The sequence below is a fragment of the Muntiacus reevesi genome, chromosome 13 (genome assembly GCF_963930625.1).
Source record: "Muntiacus reevesi chromosome 13, mMunRee1.1, whole genome shotgun sequence".
Classification (NCBI taxonomy): Eukaryota; Metazoa; Chordata; class Mammalia; order Artiodactyla; family Cervidae; genus Muntiacus; species Muntiacus reevesi.
The window spans coordinates 10597469-10613833 of record NC_089261.1 but is presented as its reverse complement, the minus strand read 5'-3'; the positions used below and the strand labels follow the sequence as shown (position 1 = coordinate 10613833).

Sequence of the window (16365 nt, the reverse complement as noted above, 5' to 3'; positions counted from 1 at the left end):
CCCAGGCAGACACGGGGGCTGTTATTTAATGCAGTAAATCTATATTTTCCTTTTTCCACCAAACAGGGAATGAGAAGACGTACTTTTCAAAAAAACACTTTTTATTTAAGAGCCTTTTGATATAGCTAAGGAAGATTTGGTGAGGAGAGGCAGATTGGAGTTTACAGCCCTGATTTTTCCAACTCCTTTTTAAAAAGGAATAATCACAGATATTTTTTCTTTCTTTTTGGTGTGCTTGCTATTCTCCTAAAGACATAATCCTTTTAACCACAGTTTACAGATAGTGATCAGAGAGAGTACAGGTCTCAACTCCCATATATGGCAGTATTTATTTAAATTTCTTTTTGAACAGAAAAAAGTGATCCAGTCTGAGGTAGCTTTCAAGTTTTTAAGAGATAATAAGGCTACTTTGACTTAGAATCTACCTCCAAGACACAGATCCAAAGTTATTTATTTATTTATTTCAAAGTAAACAAGCAGCCCATGATCATGTGCTTCTTGTGATAAAATAGCATAGAAAAAAAGAAAAAATAAAATAGCATAGAAGCAGCTCAAGGGTGTTGAAAGAGAATATATCCCCCTTCAGTCCCTTCTAATACTCTGCTCCCCAATGGGAACCTCACTTAATACTTTATATCCAAACCCCTTCCATTGCAGTCACATATAAATATTCATGTACTTTTAAATTTTAAGTGAATGAGATTGTATGCCTTGTCCACCTCCCCCCACAAACTTAATCTATCTTTGAGGTCTCTCCATACTAGTACATAGAGATGGATCTCATTCTTTTTAATAGCTGTATGACATGAATAGATGCAACTTACTGTTAACTTTTCAGTGTTAGAATGATCCAGCATCTTTGTGAATACATACCGGCTAAATTCCTGGATGTGGAATTGCAAGTAAAGGGGTCAACACGCTTGTCATCATCCCTAAAAAGAGAAAAGCCGGGATCCAGGTAACTCGAGTTCTGGTGCTCTGAGAACAAAGATTCATGGAGCAAGTGATTGTGGGAAATGGCTGTATGCTCACCCCCGCCCCGCCCCTCACCATCTTAGTGATTCACAATCAAGTAGCATATTAACAGTTCTGGAAATTCTTCAGTAGTTACTTACCGCTGAGTAGTTTAAAAAGAATTGTTTGCAAAGGGAAAGAACTTAATTTTCTGTACACATCTTAAAATTCCCTGAACAGTTTGAGAAGTCCCACCCGGGGCAGAGGAGGGAGGTAATCTCTCCAAGACAGGACAGTGTTTTGATAGGAACTTGACCACATACTGTTTCACCCTGCTGGGCAACTGAGGTGGAGTCAGGTTTGGATTTTATCCAGAAACCAGATGAGGCTTATCAGCCGCTCCCAAACCCCTCATATCAGGTGAGAGGGCCCAGCAAGTCCTGCATAAATCCAGTCTTTTGAGGCTAAGGCTCAAAAGAGAGTCAGAGAGACTCGTAGAGAGATGGGTAGAGTTTCACTTTGGCCTGAGCCTAACAGGTGACATCAGCCTTGCAGACACATTTTGCAGCACTCAGGCCAGGGGCCTCCCAACACAGAAGAGAGCGGATCCTGACTCGAGCGAAGGAGCCACTTGCGGTGTAAGGGAGCAGCATCTTCCCCGTCCCACTCACCTCCAGTTGACATAGCAGTGAATTTCCAATTTTCAGTGCAGAAATTACCCCTGAAGCCTCTCTCCCACCCCCCAGACCTCTCCTGTGTACTCTGCTAGCACCTCTGCTGCCACAGTTAGCAGTCTGGTTTGTCCTCTAGTTCGTCCACACTAGGCTGGTCAAGAGGAAGGGCCATGTAGTGAATTATGTACCTCAGGCTTCCCCAGCAAAGTGGGAGCTCTTCCACAGCACTGTGCTGTGCAAGCCTTCCTTCACTCCTTCATTCATTGTCAGTCAGTCATTACTGAGCACCTGGTGCTTTCAAATTGTGCCGCTGGAGAAGACTCTTGAGAATTCCTTAGCAAGGAGAGGAAAGCAGCCAATCCTAAAGGAAATCAAACCTGAATATTTGTTGGAAAGACTGAATCTGAAACTTGAATACTTTGGCCACCTGATGCGAAGAGTCGACTCACTGGAAAAGACCCTGAAGCTGGGAAAGATTGAGGGCAGGGGAAGGGGGCGACAGAGGATAAGATGGTTGGATGGCATCACCAACTCGATGGATATGAGTTTGAGCAAGCTCCAGGAGGCAGTGAAGGACAGGAAAGCCTGGAGTGCTGCAGTCCATGGGGTCTCAGAGAGACAGGACTTAGCCACTGAACAACAGGCATAGCTCAGTTCCGTTCAGTCGCTCAGTTGTGTCCGACTCTGCGACCCCATGAATTGCAGCACGCCGGGCCTCCCTGTCCATCACCAACTCCCGGAGTGTACTCAAACTCATGTCCATTGAGTCGGTGATGCCATCCAACCATCTCATCCTCTGTTGTCCCCTTCTCCTCCCGCCTTCAGTCTTTCCCAGCATCAGGGTCTTTTCAAATGAGTCAGTTCTTCCTGTCAGGTGGCCAAAGTATTGGAGTTTCAGCTTCAACATCAGTCTTTCCAAAGAATATTCAGGACGGATCTCCTTTAGGATGGACTGGTTGGATCTCCTTGCTGTCCAAGGGACTCTCAAGAGTCTTCTCCAACACCGCAGTTCAAAAGCATCAGTTCTTTGGTGCTCAGCTTTCTTTATAGGGTGCCGAAATACAGTGGTGAATACAGCAGTCTCAATCCCTGCCCCCTTTCATATTCTTACATTCCTTGTAGCCTAGTTCAGTGTCTAGCCCAAAGCCTGACGCAGTAGGGTTTAAGAATGGCAATCTAATCGGAAAGCTGCTTTTGCACAGCACACAGTCTTACCTTCTAGGCTGCAGATGAAAACACATTTTCTCAAGATGCCTTGTTTACATTTTACGTGCTAGAAAGTCATTTGACCGTACGAAATATATGTTAGATGTTTGAGGTGACTTCGGGGGCCAAGAGGAGAGTCCCGAGTACTAAGGTGGCGGCCCACCTGGCTGGACCAGCGCTGGAGGGGCGGGCGGGGTGGCGCCATCGACGCGGCTCGCAGGCCCCGCCCACCTCGGCCCCGCCTCCAGGTCCCGACCCGGTCCCGCCCCCTCTCTCCATAGTTACGGCTGCGGAGGCGGCGGCCATCTTGGCGGCAGAGCGATGAGCGGGTCGAATTCGAAGGCTGCGGCCGTGGGGTCGGCTGTTGGGCCCGGGGGGCTGGTAACTGGCAAGGAAGAGAAGAAGAAGGCGGGGGGCGGCGTCCTAAACAGGCTCAAGGCGCGGCGGCAGGCGCCCCACCACGCGGCAGACGACGGCATCGGGGCAGCGGTCACGGAGCAGGAGCTGCTGGCTCTGGACACCATCCGGCCCGAGCACGTCCTGCGCCTCAGCCGGGTCACCGAGAGTGAGTGCGGGGCCGGCCGCGTCCTCCCCTCGGCGCCGGGCCCCTGGGCCCCCGGGCCCCGTGTCGCCTTCCGCGGAGCCGGCCGCTCGCCGCTCGGCGGGTCCAGGGGGTCCACCCAGGCGCCCCCGACTGGCCAGGCCTCGCTGCCCACTGCTCCGCCCGGCCGAGTCGGCGCTCCCCACCTTCACCTACACCTGGTTGGGATGGGTCCCCTTGAGCTCGACTGCCCTCTCCTGACTCCGGCCACGCCAGGCTTCCCTGTGGCCCGTCCCGGTTGGGCCCTCAGGCCCGGCCGACCGTTCTCCTCCGCTGGATCTCTTTGGGTGGGGACGGACCCCGTCTTGTCTTCTTAACTAGCTCCTGACCCTGGCCAGTGGGCCGCTGCCGCTCCCCCACTCTTTCAGCCCCCAGCTCCCTGCTATTAGTGAAGTTCCTGCTCAGCTTGACCCCCTCGATCTGAACCAGCCTCTGCTGCCCTCTGCTAGCCCAGACCCCTACCTGCTTTCTCCGCGTTTCCCTCCACTCCGGCCCCCCGGACAGCCCCTCCAGGTTCCAGCCTGCCTTGGCTCCCTGCCTCTGCCCCCTGCCTCTTTTGGGTCCCAAGCGTTGCCCTCTTTGTGTGCAGGTGGACTCTTCCTTAAGTATATTGCCGCGGCGGTTCCTGCCGCATTTATATGTAAATAATGTATATATTAATAAAGTTTCAGTTCCACGTATAAAACCAGAATGTGAATCCTGCTTTTGACACTTGTTCTAGTGTTGAAGAATATGTCAGAGTATCAGAAATGCATTTCTTGCATAGAATGCAGCGGTTTTACACCTTTTATTGATAGGAGAAATATATAGCCCGCTCGCTGTCCTGGTTCTCCGCCCTCTTCCTGTTCTCTTCCAGGTCATTCTCTGACTTGATGCCCTTTCTCTTGCTGCTACCTCCCCCTGAGTTTCCAGTCTGTAGGTTAGATCCTGCTTGCCCAGCCCACCCACCTGCCCCATCCTCTAGATGGCCCTCAGGAAGCTGAAGGCCACCCCAGTGATTTGAGGGTGGCAGTTTGAGGGGATGGGCCTTGGTTCAGCTTGTGTGAAACGGAATGCCCATCTTCTAAGACAGTTTTAATTTGATTCTGAGTATTGTCATGTGTCCGTTTTCAATCACTGTTTGGCTCGGGACTATCCTTTGCACACCTGAGTGTGTCTTTAGAAGGTCTTGCTATTCTGTTTCATAGAAACATTGTGAAAAAGCTGCTTCTGTTCTGACCCAGTTACCACCAGGGGTTCTGAAAGTAAGGAAATGCTCACCACCTCACCTTTTCTCACCACCTGCTTTCTCGTGATAGCAAGAGTGAATCCAGCCGCTAGTGCCTGATGCTGAGTGGCATGCTCAGAGGGCATTCAGGCCTGTGTAGGAACTTGAGCTTGGTACCGTTGCTTCCGAACACCTCTGCAGCTTCTTGGAGAAAGTAGTAAGTCAGCTTGGTGACCTCTGGATTTTGTTACTTAAAGTCTGTTCCGTTTAGCAGGGTATTTATTGAGGCCCCTGTAAAGGTGTAGAACCAATATCAGTGCCTTGGGAAGTTATGGAATAATCAGTAGCTGTCAATTTTGCCATCTTATTGGAGAGGCAGCTTGTAAAACACAAAACAGCGAACACAGCGGGCAGTAACTGTGGAGAAGATGCTCTCAGGAGTCATGGTAGAAAGGAAGAAATGAAATCATCTTTGGTCAATACTGTCTTGATTAACATGTTGATGAAGCTATTGGAGGCTCCATTTCCCTTTGGCCTCATGCCCTCTCCAGCAAATCTGTCCTGCCACCTGGGTGGGTATGGCCCACCACCTGGTTTTGTGCAGTCCACAATCCAAGAATGATTTTTATCTTTTCAGATGGTTGGGGGAAAAAATCTCTTGGGACACACGGTTATATAAAATTTGTATTTTTTTGTCTGTAAATAGTTGTGTGACTACATTTGTGCTACAGTGACAGAGTTGAGTAGTTGTGATGTGACTGTGTGGCCTCAAAAACTAAATTACTCATTTTCTGACCCTTTACAGAGAAAGTTGGCTGCTCTCTGCTTTGTGATACCCTCAGCAAGCATGCACCATGTTCACTATTACATGTGTGCGTGTGTGCTCGCTCAGTCGCATCTGACTTTTAGGTCAGCATAAATGTTTCCAAACGGATTTCTAAAAAAGTTCTGTTGTGTTGTGACTTCTAATGAAAGGTTTGTAGGTCATTTTTGAAGTGTTTCCAAAGAAATTCTCTTCTACCATCCCTGTTTCTAAGTGTTACGATAATCTTCCATCTAAACCAACGATAATCTTCCATCTAAACCAAGTCCATGCACTTTTCTTCTTTCTTGGATCCCATAATTCTTTCCACACAACTTTTGCCTGTAACATAAGAGGAAGTTCTGGGATATATTTTAAGTGAATTATGTAAGAAGAAAACAACCCGAGTTTGCTTCACAACTTGAGAAAGAAATGGTAGTTTTGGAGGATTATTTAACAACATTGGGGTTTCTCTCTGTCTCATTTTCAGATTATTTATGTAAACCCGAAGACAACGTCTACAGTATTGATTTTACCCGCTTCAAAATTCGAGATTTGGAGACAGGGACAGTGCTGTTTGAGATTGCCAAACCTTGTGTTTCAGGTAGGTCTCAGGATCGTATCAACAGTAGTCAGTTGACCGTTGGAGCAAAGAGTCTGAGGCTTGAGTTTTTGCGCGCCATCGCATTCTGTGTCACTGATGCCAGCGAGGCCTGCCTCCGGGCCTCCTCCTAAAGCCTGGCCTGCGGGCTTGACGCTGTGCTTGTTGAGTACTCTGCACTGGTTATCGGTTCCACAGCTTTCTGTTTATGTCAGCTCATGGAGTCCTCACACCTCTGTGAGGGGTTATTATCCTTATCTTACAGATAAGGAAGCTGAGGCCCAGAATTTCCAAGTGACTTTCCTGAGGTCCCGTGCTCTTTGATCTGACCGTGTCACCTCCACTTAGGAAGGCATCCTTGAAATGAAAGTATAATGAAGAAAGCCTGACTGAGCCTTGCGTCCTGGGGACACTCTGGAAGGGCGATAGGGAGGCTTCCAGTCCACATCATGAGTTTCTCTTCTCACACCCTTTCCATTGAATAGTGTCTCAGATTTCCTAGTTAGTCCCGGTTTGGATTTTAATCTCCAGCATCTTCTGGATGACCAGAAGGCCCAGGCCTGTGAACTCATTTGCTTGGGACCCCTTCAGTTAGCCTTGAATGAACACTGCTTGTGCTTGTGATGCGGTTCCAGGGCACTTCATTTCTGACCAGGGGACCACGTGTAGGTCTGGGGAGCATGTCACTGGAGATTGAGCGCCCCCTGGAGTTTGTTTTTAGAACACCAGCCCAGATAGTCCAGAGGTGCAGCCACAGTCTGTGTTAATGACTCTTTTTGCCAAGCTTTTTTCATCTATTTGCTATTCAGAAAGAGCCTGTAAGTTTGGTAAGACAGCTGTTAATAACCAAGTAAGTCAGAGGCTTTCATGAAAAAGTCTCAGCCAAGACTAGGGCATCTGTCTCCTGACCCCACTTGAGATTCCTTGTGCTACTGTAATCCTGGACTGACCAGGGCACTAAAGACTTGAGCTTGTAGGTACTTATCTTGTATTGGGAGGGTCAGGGCCACCTAGTTTCCTGGGTCTGTACCATTCGCATCTCTAAACTTCCTGTTCTTGTGGTGTTAAGATGTTCCCAGGACCCAGGGAATACCAGGGCTACTTCCTGGTGTGTGGATTTGGATGAGACAGGACTGAGAATAGTCATTTCAGTACAAAACTGAAGTGTCACAGGAAGGTCAGCATCAGACACTGTAAAAATACCGTGATTTTCAGCCCATCCAGTCTTTAAGGATCTTGACTCACTAAGGCTCACGCTGAACCAGAGCCCCCCTGCAGCACTTTTCTGATGAGCTCGAATCCCCGAGAAGATCTGCTCTGTTTCTTTCTGAATCCCATAGTTGGAGCCGGGCCTCTGGAGTCTTTACCTCTGAACTCCCACTCTGTCTGGTTGCCCGCTGCTCTTGGGACGTTTGATGCTGAAAAAGACTTCCCTTTTATTGTACCTCTGTTCAGCCTAGACCTGGAAAAAAATGCTCTTGCTGGACACTGGGTGGCTACTAGACACTGGGTGAACTCCTGGTTCACATTAGAATGTCTGCCAGTTCCTTTTACAGATTCTTCATTCCTGGGTTCAGGAATGGGCTAGACCAGAGCCCGTCATTACTGGTGTGGACCGTCTCCTTTCTTGGGTCCCACATGTTGGTGCATGGCCCATCTGCTTCATGCTTCACCCTTTCCCAGATGGTCAGAGTGTTGGGCCTGGTATGGCCTGGAATAGGCAGTAATCCAAGGAGGTGCAGTTCCCCAAGGCTGAAGGTCACTGTCTTTCATTTAAATAGCAGAATTATTTCTAGGGATTTGTCTTTGCTGTGTCAGAAATTTCTGCATTCTTTGAAAGTGCCTTCTTGATAATTTCAACTTTTGGATCCTCATTATTTTGCTCAGCAGCAAGCACATTAACTTGGTCAACAGCAGACCTGGTCTGTATAGCACAGACCACCTCAGGGGCCTGGTACCAGCTGGTCTTCCAGGCTTCAGCGTTAGGACATGGCCCAAGGCCTCAGATTATATAAAAGGGAAATAGCCTTGTGTTTAAGAATAGGCCTCGAGTCTTATGGGCCTGGATCCACATCCCTGCTCCCTCAATTTACTATAAGCTCACTTCGCTTTGTTGAACTTCACAGATAGTGTGTTTTTTTTGTTTTTTTTTTTTTTACAAATTGAAGGTTCATGGCAACCTTGTATTGAGTAAGTCTGTTGGCTCCATTTTTTCAACAACATTAAATTTTTTTTTTTATTGAAGTATAGTTGATTTACAGTGTTGTATTTCTGGTGTATAGTTATACATATATATTTTTTCATTTTCTTTCCCATTATGGTTTATTACACGATATTGTATGTAGCAACATTATTTATTTTTTGCTATGTCACGTGGCCTTGCAGGATCTTAGTTCCCAACCCATGCTCCCTGCAGTAGAACCACAGAGTCCTAACCACTGGACCACCAGGGAATTCCCAGCAGCAGCATTTTCATTTTAATTTTTTAAAAATATTTTATCTATTCAATTTACTTCTTTGACTGCTCTGAGTCTTAGTTGTGGCATGGGGGATCTAGTTCCCTGACCAGGGGTTGAACCCTGGGGTTTTGATTGAAGACTGGGGGCACTTTGGACCCCTGAGCTCACCTCTCTGGGTCTGTACAGTGGAGATAAAATGAAGACAACAGCTCCAGGGTTGTTAGGACCCTGTGAGGTGTGCAGGATGGAGCCAGGCATGCCAACAGATGCTCAGTGAGCACTGCCGTCCTGCTGTGGGTGTCGGTATCCCCGATTGGTCGTGCTCTTTGCTGAGCTGGCATTCCATGTGCCCTTTCAGACCAGGAGGAAGAAGAGGACGAGGAAGGGGAAGCAGGCGGGGATGTGGACGTCAGCGCCGGCCGCTTTGTCCGCTACCAGTTCACACCGGCCTTTCTCCGCCTCCGCACCGTGGGCGCCACGTGAGTCCCGGCTTCTTCTGAGGGGAGCACCTTCTTCTGGTTCACAGAGGAGAATGTCCTCTGTTGGGTTGGGGTTGGCCGTAGAGGAGGGAGGAGGCAACAAAACCAAGGTGACGGAGATTGTGTTTCGCAGGGTGGAGTTCACGGTGGGAGACAAACCTGTGTCAAACTTCCGGATGATCGAGCGGCACTACTTTCGGGAACGCCTGCTGAAAAATTTTGACTTTGATTTCGGCTTCTGCATCCCCAGCAGCAGGAACACTTGCGAGCACATCTATGAGTTTCCCCAACTTTCTGAGGATGTCAGTATGTATCCCCCAACTTGTGCAACATTATGGATCTTTCAGCTTATCAGGAGTGCACCTTGAAATGAAATCCATCTGGTCTGGTGACCTCCTTGGCAGAGAAACAGGGACATGATGGGTCTCGAGTCACTTGACCTCAGGCTTCTCATTTCTTTTCACTACTGTCTCATGTTTCAGACTCTGGCTCTGCTGGCAGTGGGACTCTGAAGGTATTAATACAGGCCATCCTTTAAGAAGCCTGCTGTGGGGAAGGGTGTGATGGAGGGAGATGAGAGGAGACCCTGACCCTCCCTGGGGCGCCCATTCCATACACAACGGTTTCACGGTTCTGGTCCTCAGCTCCTGCTCAGCACTGCGCTGGCCCTTTGCTTTCTCCTTAATCAGAGCTGTGTGTGAAACTGAGCTGAGTGGGATTCTCGATCTGAGGACCACCTCTTTCTCATTCTCTGCCAGTAGAAGGGTCATGAGATAAACTGTCAGAATAGATCAGGCAGGAAATAGCGAGCTGGTCGAGATCTGGGAGCAGGAGTGACAGAATGAAAACAGGGTCTTAGGAGGAGATACGGGGAGGAAGACCTGGGGGAGGCACCAGGCAGAGAAGGCCAGTCCAGAGAGGAGATGGACCTGATGACAGAGGACGAATAGGCTGTGTAGAACTGTGAGTTCCATCTGGCCCTCTCACATTAGCATCGCCTGTGAGTCATGAGGGGAAGTTGTTCCGGAGCAATGAGGATACGATGGGATCCTGTGAGTAGTGGTGGAGTTTAGTTGAATTGTGACCAGTTTCTTCAGAGTCCCAGACCCGTGAAAGTGTTGTTTTCTGACAAGTGTTCGGTGCTTGTGCAGCAGTACTGTTCGCAGGTAAAGTGAGGTTTGATGAGGAGTGGGCAGGCTGTCAGCTGCATCTGCTATCATCACGATCCTGTTTTTAAAGCCCTTTCCCCACACTGGCCTGGAACATGTTGATAACTGCAAGAGAAGATTAAGTACAGCATTTCAAGTTTTTTTATCAAAGGCCAGCCATCTAACTTTCTCTCCTTGAAACCAGATAAGCTAAAAGAGGATGGGGGTCAGTCATCTGGATGTGAGCTAAATAACGTTGGTGAGTTCAAAGAACTTGAAGCAGTCACTGTGCCTTTTGAGAACTGTGGTCAGCGACAGCATTTCCTCCAGGGGATTCAGAATAGCACATGATCACTGACTCAGAATCAACCAGGGGTGGTGGCTCGCAGGTTCCTTGACCCTCCATTTATAGTTAAAGACCTGGGGCAGCTGCCTCAACACACAGAAGATTCAAGTCTGGGTCCCAGGACAGGTTTGCCGTTGCAGGGTCGTTGGCAAGTTAACCCCACGCGCCATCTCTGGAGAAGACGCCTTGCCCCCCTGCACTCATGCACACCTAGGATTTCTTTGTTGTAGGGACGCCTGTGGGTGGGCTCAATGAGGCACCGCATTCTAAATTTGGACCAGAATGTCTGGAGGTGGGGGCCAGAAGCACTGATCAGTCAGCTGCTTTGACGCATGTTGGCAGACGGGCGAGCTTCTCTCTGGGGTCTTGACTGAGCACCAGGCTGGCAGTGGCCTCGGAGGGCCAGGCCCAGTGCTGCTGGCCTCCTGCTGTGGAAGCCGAGGACACGCACCAGTTGGGGGCCTCGGTGGTCCCAGGTCTCCCCAGCTTTCCAGGCCTGGCTCCCTCTGTTCTGACCTCATTATTCTGACAGCACATGCTCACATTTTCAGGAAGGGCTGGTTTATGCATTTTTATGTGTGGGTGCTCAGTCATGTCCAACTCTTTGTGACCCCATGGACTGCAGCCCACCAAGCTCCTCTGTCCATGGGCTTCTCCAGGCAAGAACACTGGAGTGGGTTGCCATTTCCTCCTCCAGGAGACCTTCCCGACCCAGGGATTGGACCTGCGTCTCTTGCGTCTCCTGCATTGGCGGGCGGGTTCTTTACCACTGAGCCACCTGGGAATTTAGAGGGGATGCTAAGCTTTTTCCCACCTGGCCCATAGGGCAGACTCACACATAACTGCATTTTTTCCCTTCTCCTAACTTGCAGTTCGTCTGATGATTGAAAATCCCTATGAGACCCGTTCTGACAGCTTTTACTTCGTCGACAACAAGCTGATAATGCACAACAAGGCCGACTATGCCTATAATGGGGGCCAGTAGCAGCGGCTGGAGCAGACGGGGAGGTGCTTTGCTATGGCCCGAGGTCCTGGTGCACGGAGGTGGTTGAAGCTGTTGTCTGTCGACACATATCTGGAACCTGGCCCCAGGAAACCGAGGCTGGGGTGGCAGTTTCCTGTGCTCCAAGAGAGGTGCCAAGCAGTGCTGTGTCTCTTTCCCCCCGTATTTTTTTCCTCCCTTTTCCCCCTGCCCCTTAGGTTGCAGAAGTAGTAAAACTTAGAATAAGACTCCTGGAATCCAGATAGAAAGACAGTTTATTTTCCCGGCTCCTCCAGGATGTCCTGATGAGCCTGGGTCCCTGCAGGCACAGCTGTACCAGAGAGAGAAGGCTCTTCTCTAGGTTCAGGACCCTCTGCGAAGCTGAGACTCCTCCCTCACCGGCAGGGCCGCCATCAGCACACTCTGACCTCAGCCTGAGTATCGTCCTTAACCTCCTGGAGAGGACCCTGAGCGGAGCGGAGGGGAGGATGGGGCCAGGAGTTGAGGCGCGGGAGTGGGCAAAGCTGCCGAGCCTAGGGAGCCGCTTACCTGTCTGACTTCCGGGATCTTGGCTGCTCCTCCCGGGGCACCCCCAAGGTTTCAGCCAGGCTGTGCCTTCCTGTTCTCCTTCCAGACAGAAGACGAGCTTGCTCTGCTTTTCCTAGCTCCTACCTTTTGAGTTTCTCCTGAAATCGAATGTGTCCGTTTTTGCTCTGGGAATTGTAGTGTCGCTCGAGGCCAGCACAGGCCTCGTTGTTTTGTTTTTTTATTTCTAGGCTTCTTGTGGGGAGGTTTTACAAAATGTTGGGGGTGCTCCCAGCGTATGTTATATGTGGCTAGACTTCTCCGAGTACCGATTAGGCTCCTGCGGCTCCTCTGGCCCTTGTCCCCTCTGCTTTTGTACTGAAGCTGCTCTGGAACCATCCTGGCCGGTCCCACCTAAGTAAGGCAAATTCTGGTCCTGTGGACCGCTAGTCGGAATGGTCTCAGTGTTGGGAAAGGGGGAAATGGGCTGAGGTGGCCTGGCAGAGGTATGTGTTCTCCAAAACGTGTCTCTTTGCACTTCCCTCAGCCCCTCATAGGGCGAACTCTCCCCACCTCAGCTCCCCACCGCTGTCTGTGTGGGCGGATGTAGGTGCTCAGCCAGCCGCTGCCCTTCTGGTGAGATTGTCGCCGTGGCCAGGGCTCAGCGTTCATAGGAAGGTCGCAGTAGGAAGCACCCAGGTACGTGGTGCCTCTGACAGGAGCGACGTCTCCCGTGTTGGGGACAAAGGCCGGGCGGGGCCAGGAGAGGCGGACCTGGCCTTCACTGCCCCGCGTTGCACCCTGTTTGGTTTCTAGAGTGCGAGTGGCCTTGAACTTTGGTCCAGCGCTTTGTGCCAGGCCGGAGTCTGGGCTGTGCCAGAGGCTGGCAGCTCTCTCACTGAGAGAACCCTGGTTCATCCTGGGTGCTGGCCCTGGACCCAGCCCCCAAGGGAGGAAGCAGCCGGGCTCCCTGCAGGGCAGGCTGCTCACCCCAGACCCGATGAGCCCCAGAACTGGAGTTGGCTGCAAATCCAGGTGCCTTCAGCGTGGCTCCTTCCCGTCCCTGGCAGACAGACAGCGTCACTGCCTCTTCACTTTCTCTCTCACTGGGGCACCTTCAGATCTGTGTTCGTTGGGCTTCGGAGTAACCCCTTCTCTCTGTGACAAGCCCAGTGGGGAGAGTTTCTACTATTTGATGTTTAATTACTGTCTAGGAAATGGTTTGGAGCTGCCCAGCGCTCTGCTCAGGAGACCGTGTCCCAGGCAGACCCCGTCTCGTGGGCTCATGGGCTGTCCCTCGCCGCAGTGTTGGCTGTTGCTGGGAGGAGGGCAGGCGTAGGGGAGGAGGCCGGGGTTCTGGCGTGAAGAGGGCTGCGCCCTGTTCCCAGGAACTTGCCTCAGTCTCACTGGAGACCACCATGAGGTCGAGCGCCCGCTCTGTGCTCGGCGGGATAGGGCTTGCTCCCCTTCGGCACCTGAAGGTCTGGTGTCTGTACCTGGGACTCCAGGTTCTTGTGTCCAGCTACTCAGGAAACCTTGAGAAGCATCTGGGGTGTTAACTAGGATAAGTCTGAAATTAACCCTTCTGTACCCGAGCTGGGGAGAGAATTGGAAATTATACTTTCTCTGAAAGTAGCTGAACTCATCAGAAGCTGAATCAGGAGCCCGTGGCATTGAGAAGTCTGGACTGTGGGCAGCAATTACCTACCTGTGGGCACTGGGGTGGCAGGACAGAAACTGCCTGCCCAGGGAGACACACCCTCCCTCTGTTCAGAGCTGGCACCAGTGAGGCAGCTCCTGGAGGGAACGCGTCCCAGCAGGCCGGCTCGCCCCGCTGTGGGGCCTGCCACCTGCACCCCTCCTGTCTCGCTCCTGTCCTCCTGCCCTGGAGGCTCCTGGGAGAGCACCTTTCTTTTCCTGCGGCGCCTTTGGGCTGAGATACCCTTTTAGCTTCTGCAGAGAAGACCATGGTTTATTTTATTCTATGTTTTAAGAGTAAACAGGAAATAAGTAAAAGTTCTGGGATAAAGTAGGTCATCCTCTCCTCATGTGTCAGCTTATAGCTGTCTTGCAGGGAACGCAAGTTTTCAGGGCTCTGCAGGACTTCCTGAAGGCACTCACAGTGTGGGCCACCTGATTCTCAAATAGAGGCAGTGATTTGGGGCTCTTGGAGCTCTTCTTAGACTGGAGAGTTGTGACGTGGCAATAGCTGGGGGGATCTTCAACTTGTTTTTTAGTCGAAGTGGGACTCACATCTGGAATTGCCTTCCCAGGCGGTGTCCAGCTCACCCGTTGGGTGTCTTGCCGCCCTTGGTACTCTAGTTTAGTACTCCCAGTACACTCTTACTTTTTTGCTGTAAAGTCACTTTCTTCCTGGTGGCCGTTGTCACTACATCAGTGAGGTTGGGGAATGGGGGCAATTCTCAGAATTACGGCACAGACTCTGTCTGTGGGTGAGGACCCCTGATGCAGAGGGTGCCACTCTACCCAGTGAAGGAGCCTAAGTGTCAATCATATTTCTCACATTCCATGTCACTGAACGTCTTAGACACAAGAAGGAGGTGGATTTACCCCTTGTTGTATACAGAGGATCACGTAAAGTCGAACTTGTGAAAGTCTATTTTTTCCCCCATAAATCTATTTTTCACAGAATGTAAGAAACGTCAGTGACCAAATCTGTCCTTCCTCCCTTTCCCCTTCACCTAAGATCCTCATTCCAGTTTGTATTGTCTTTGTGTCCAAAGTAAACTAGGTGACTTATTTGTATAAAATGTTATTTTGCCACAAGAGACAGTAATAAAAGAAAGATTTTCACAGTATGTGTGCCCTCTCGTGTCTCCTGACTGGGCCTCTTGCTTCGCAGGGGGAGTAGGTGGACTTGGGGTGGCCTTTCTATAAATACTGGTTTAATGGGTAGAGCTGGTTTCTAGAGTGATTAGAACGCAGTATTGTGCTTTAGGTTTCATGTGTTTTTGCTTTACATTTTAATGAAATGCTTTCAAAATTTAAAATGCATATATATTTTAAAGTTAGGTTCATTGAGGTGTGTTTTAACCATACCTCATTTAAAAGTAGATTCAACTCATTTAAGAGTATGGTTTGATGAGTTTGATAAATGGATACCTGATCACAGTCATGATAAAGGATGTTTTCATCACTTTGGAAAGTTTCCTGGTGTCTGCCGCCAGTTCCCTCCCTCCATCCAACCTCTTGCAACCATCTTCTGAGTCCTATCTTTTTTGGAAAACATGCATACTTTTAATATAAAACTTACATCCATGTTTAAGGTCACAAACAATGTAAGTTAAAAACAACTCTCGTTTAGACAGTTAGCGGCACCTGAAGGTCTGCTGGCCTCTGCCTTCAAACACTCATTTATTTTCCCCTTCTCTTCCCCCTTTTCTTCTACCCAGGGCTGGTGCCCAGGTGTGGAGGTAAAAGGTGAGGAAGCCTCAGAGGAGCATTTGCCAATGACAGTAAATGTACTGTAGGTTTAGAGGCTTTCTTTTGAATGCATTTCTTTTAAATGCAAGGTAATATAGAAGCACCAACTCAGTGGACATGAATTTGAGCAAACTAAGGGAGATAGTGGAGGACAGAGGAGCCTCATGGGCTACAGTCCTTGGGGTTGCAAAGAATTGGACATGACTTAGTGACTTAAGGAACAAAACATTTGAAAGACCGCCACATCTTTTAATAGATCTTCAGAAAGCAGAGCAAGTTCTGGTTTCAGCCTGAGACAGTCAGCTGGCTGAGTTAATGGGGGAAGAAAGGCAGCTGGAGGGACTGGGTTCCTGGGTGCATGTGGGTGGTGCCTAGAACCTGTGGAAGTCTGACTCACACCTGGGCCCATGGAAGATGCTTGTCAGGCAAGAGAAATCGCTGTAATTTTGGGGGGCAGGGCGAAGGGGTCCTGACAAACGACAAAATGCAGGGCATTAGGGCACAGAGTTCAAGGCTCCCGTTGGAGGGGTAGGTGGGGTCCTCTGCTCCACAATTGGGAGAGAGACTCGGGACCACAGGGGGAGAGGGAAGCATCAGTGCTGCCCCACCTTCACAGCCTCCTAGCACCCCAACTCCTTATGCCAAGAGAATGAGCAGCAGCGTAAGATCCTTGCGCTGGGCACTCACAGGCTAGTAGGGGACTTGGTAAGATTTCAGATGCTACCTGCCAGAAATAAAACAATGGGATGGAGAATTTGCCAGGGGAAGCACCGGCCTCCTCAGGGAGGTGTTGATGGGAAGGAGTCTTCCAGAGGAGGGAATGGTGACTGCAAAGGCCCTGAGGCAGCAAGCAGCTAGAGATCCTGGAGAAAATCTGCACTGTGAGGCTTCAGCGGGGGCGCGGTGAGTTTGGGGCGCGGGAAGGCTAAGTGGAGTT

At 50.1% G+C, this 16365-nt stretch overlaps 1 protein-coding gene across 2 annotated transcripts; it reads left to right on the top strand.

Annotated features, from left to right (window-relative positions):
- The first annotated feature begins 3127 nt into the window (after positions 1 to 3127).
- On the top strand, positions 3128 to 14803 carry UNC119B (unc-119 lipid binding chaperone B). Of its 2 annotated transcripts, XM_065904441.1 has the most exons (5): positions 3128 to 3399; positions 5935 to 6048; positions 8863 to 8983; positions 9117 to 9289; positions 11350 to 14803. In XM_065904441.1, exons 1-5 carry the CDS (start codon positions 3156 to 3158, stop codon positions 11460 to 11462), a joined length of 765 nt encoding a protein of 254 aa, XP_065760513.1. In that variant the 5' UTR covers positions 3128 to 3155; the 3' UTR covers positions 11463 to 14803. The 2 variants fall into 2 exon arrangements, with proteins under 2 accessions (XP_065760513.1, XP_065760514.1); XM_065904442.1 differs by lacking the exon at positions 5935 to 6048.
- Positions 14804 to 16365: the final 1562 nt, after the last annotated feature.

Coding starts and splice junctions, on each gene's coding strand:
- UNC119B (XM_065904441.1), top strand. CDS start 3,156: ATGAGCGGGTCGAATTCGAAGGCTGCGGCCGTGGGGTCGGCTGTTGGG. Junction 3,400..5,934: donor CCTCAGCCGGGTCACCGAGA/GTGAGTGCGGGG, acceptor TCTCATTTTCAG/ATTATTTATGTAAACCCGAA. Junction 9,290..11,349: donor CCAACTTTCTGAGGATGTCA/GTATGTATCCCC, acceptor CCTAACTTGCAG/TTCGTCTGATGATTGAAAAT.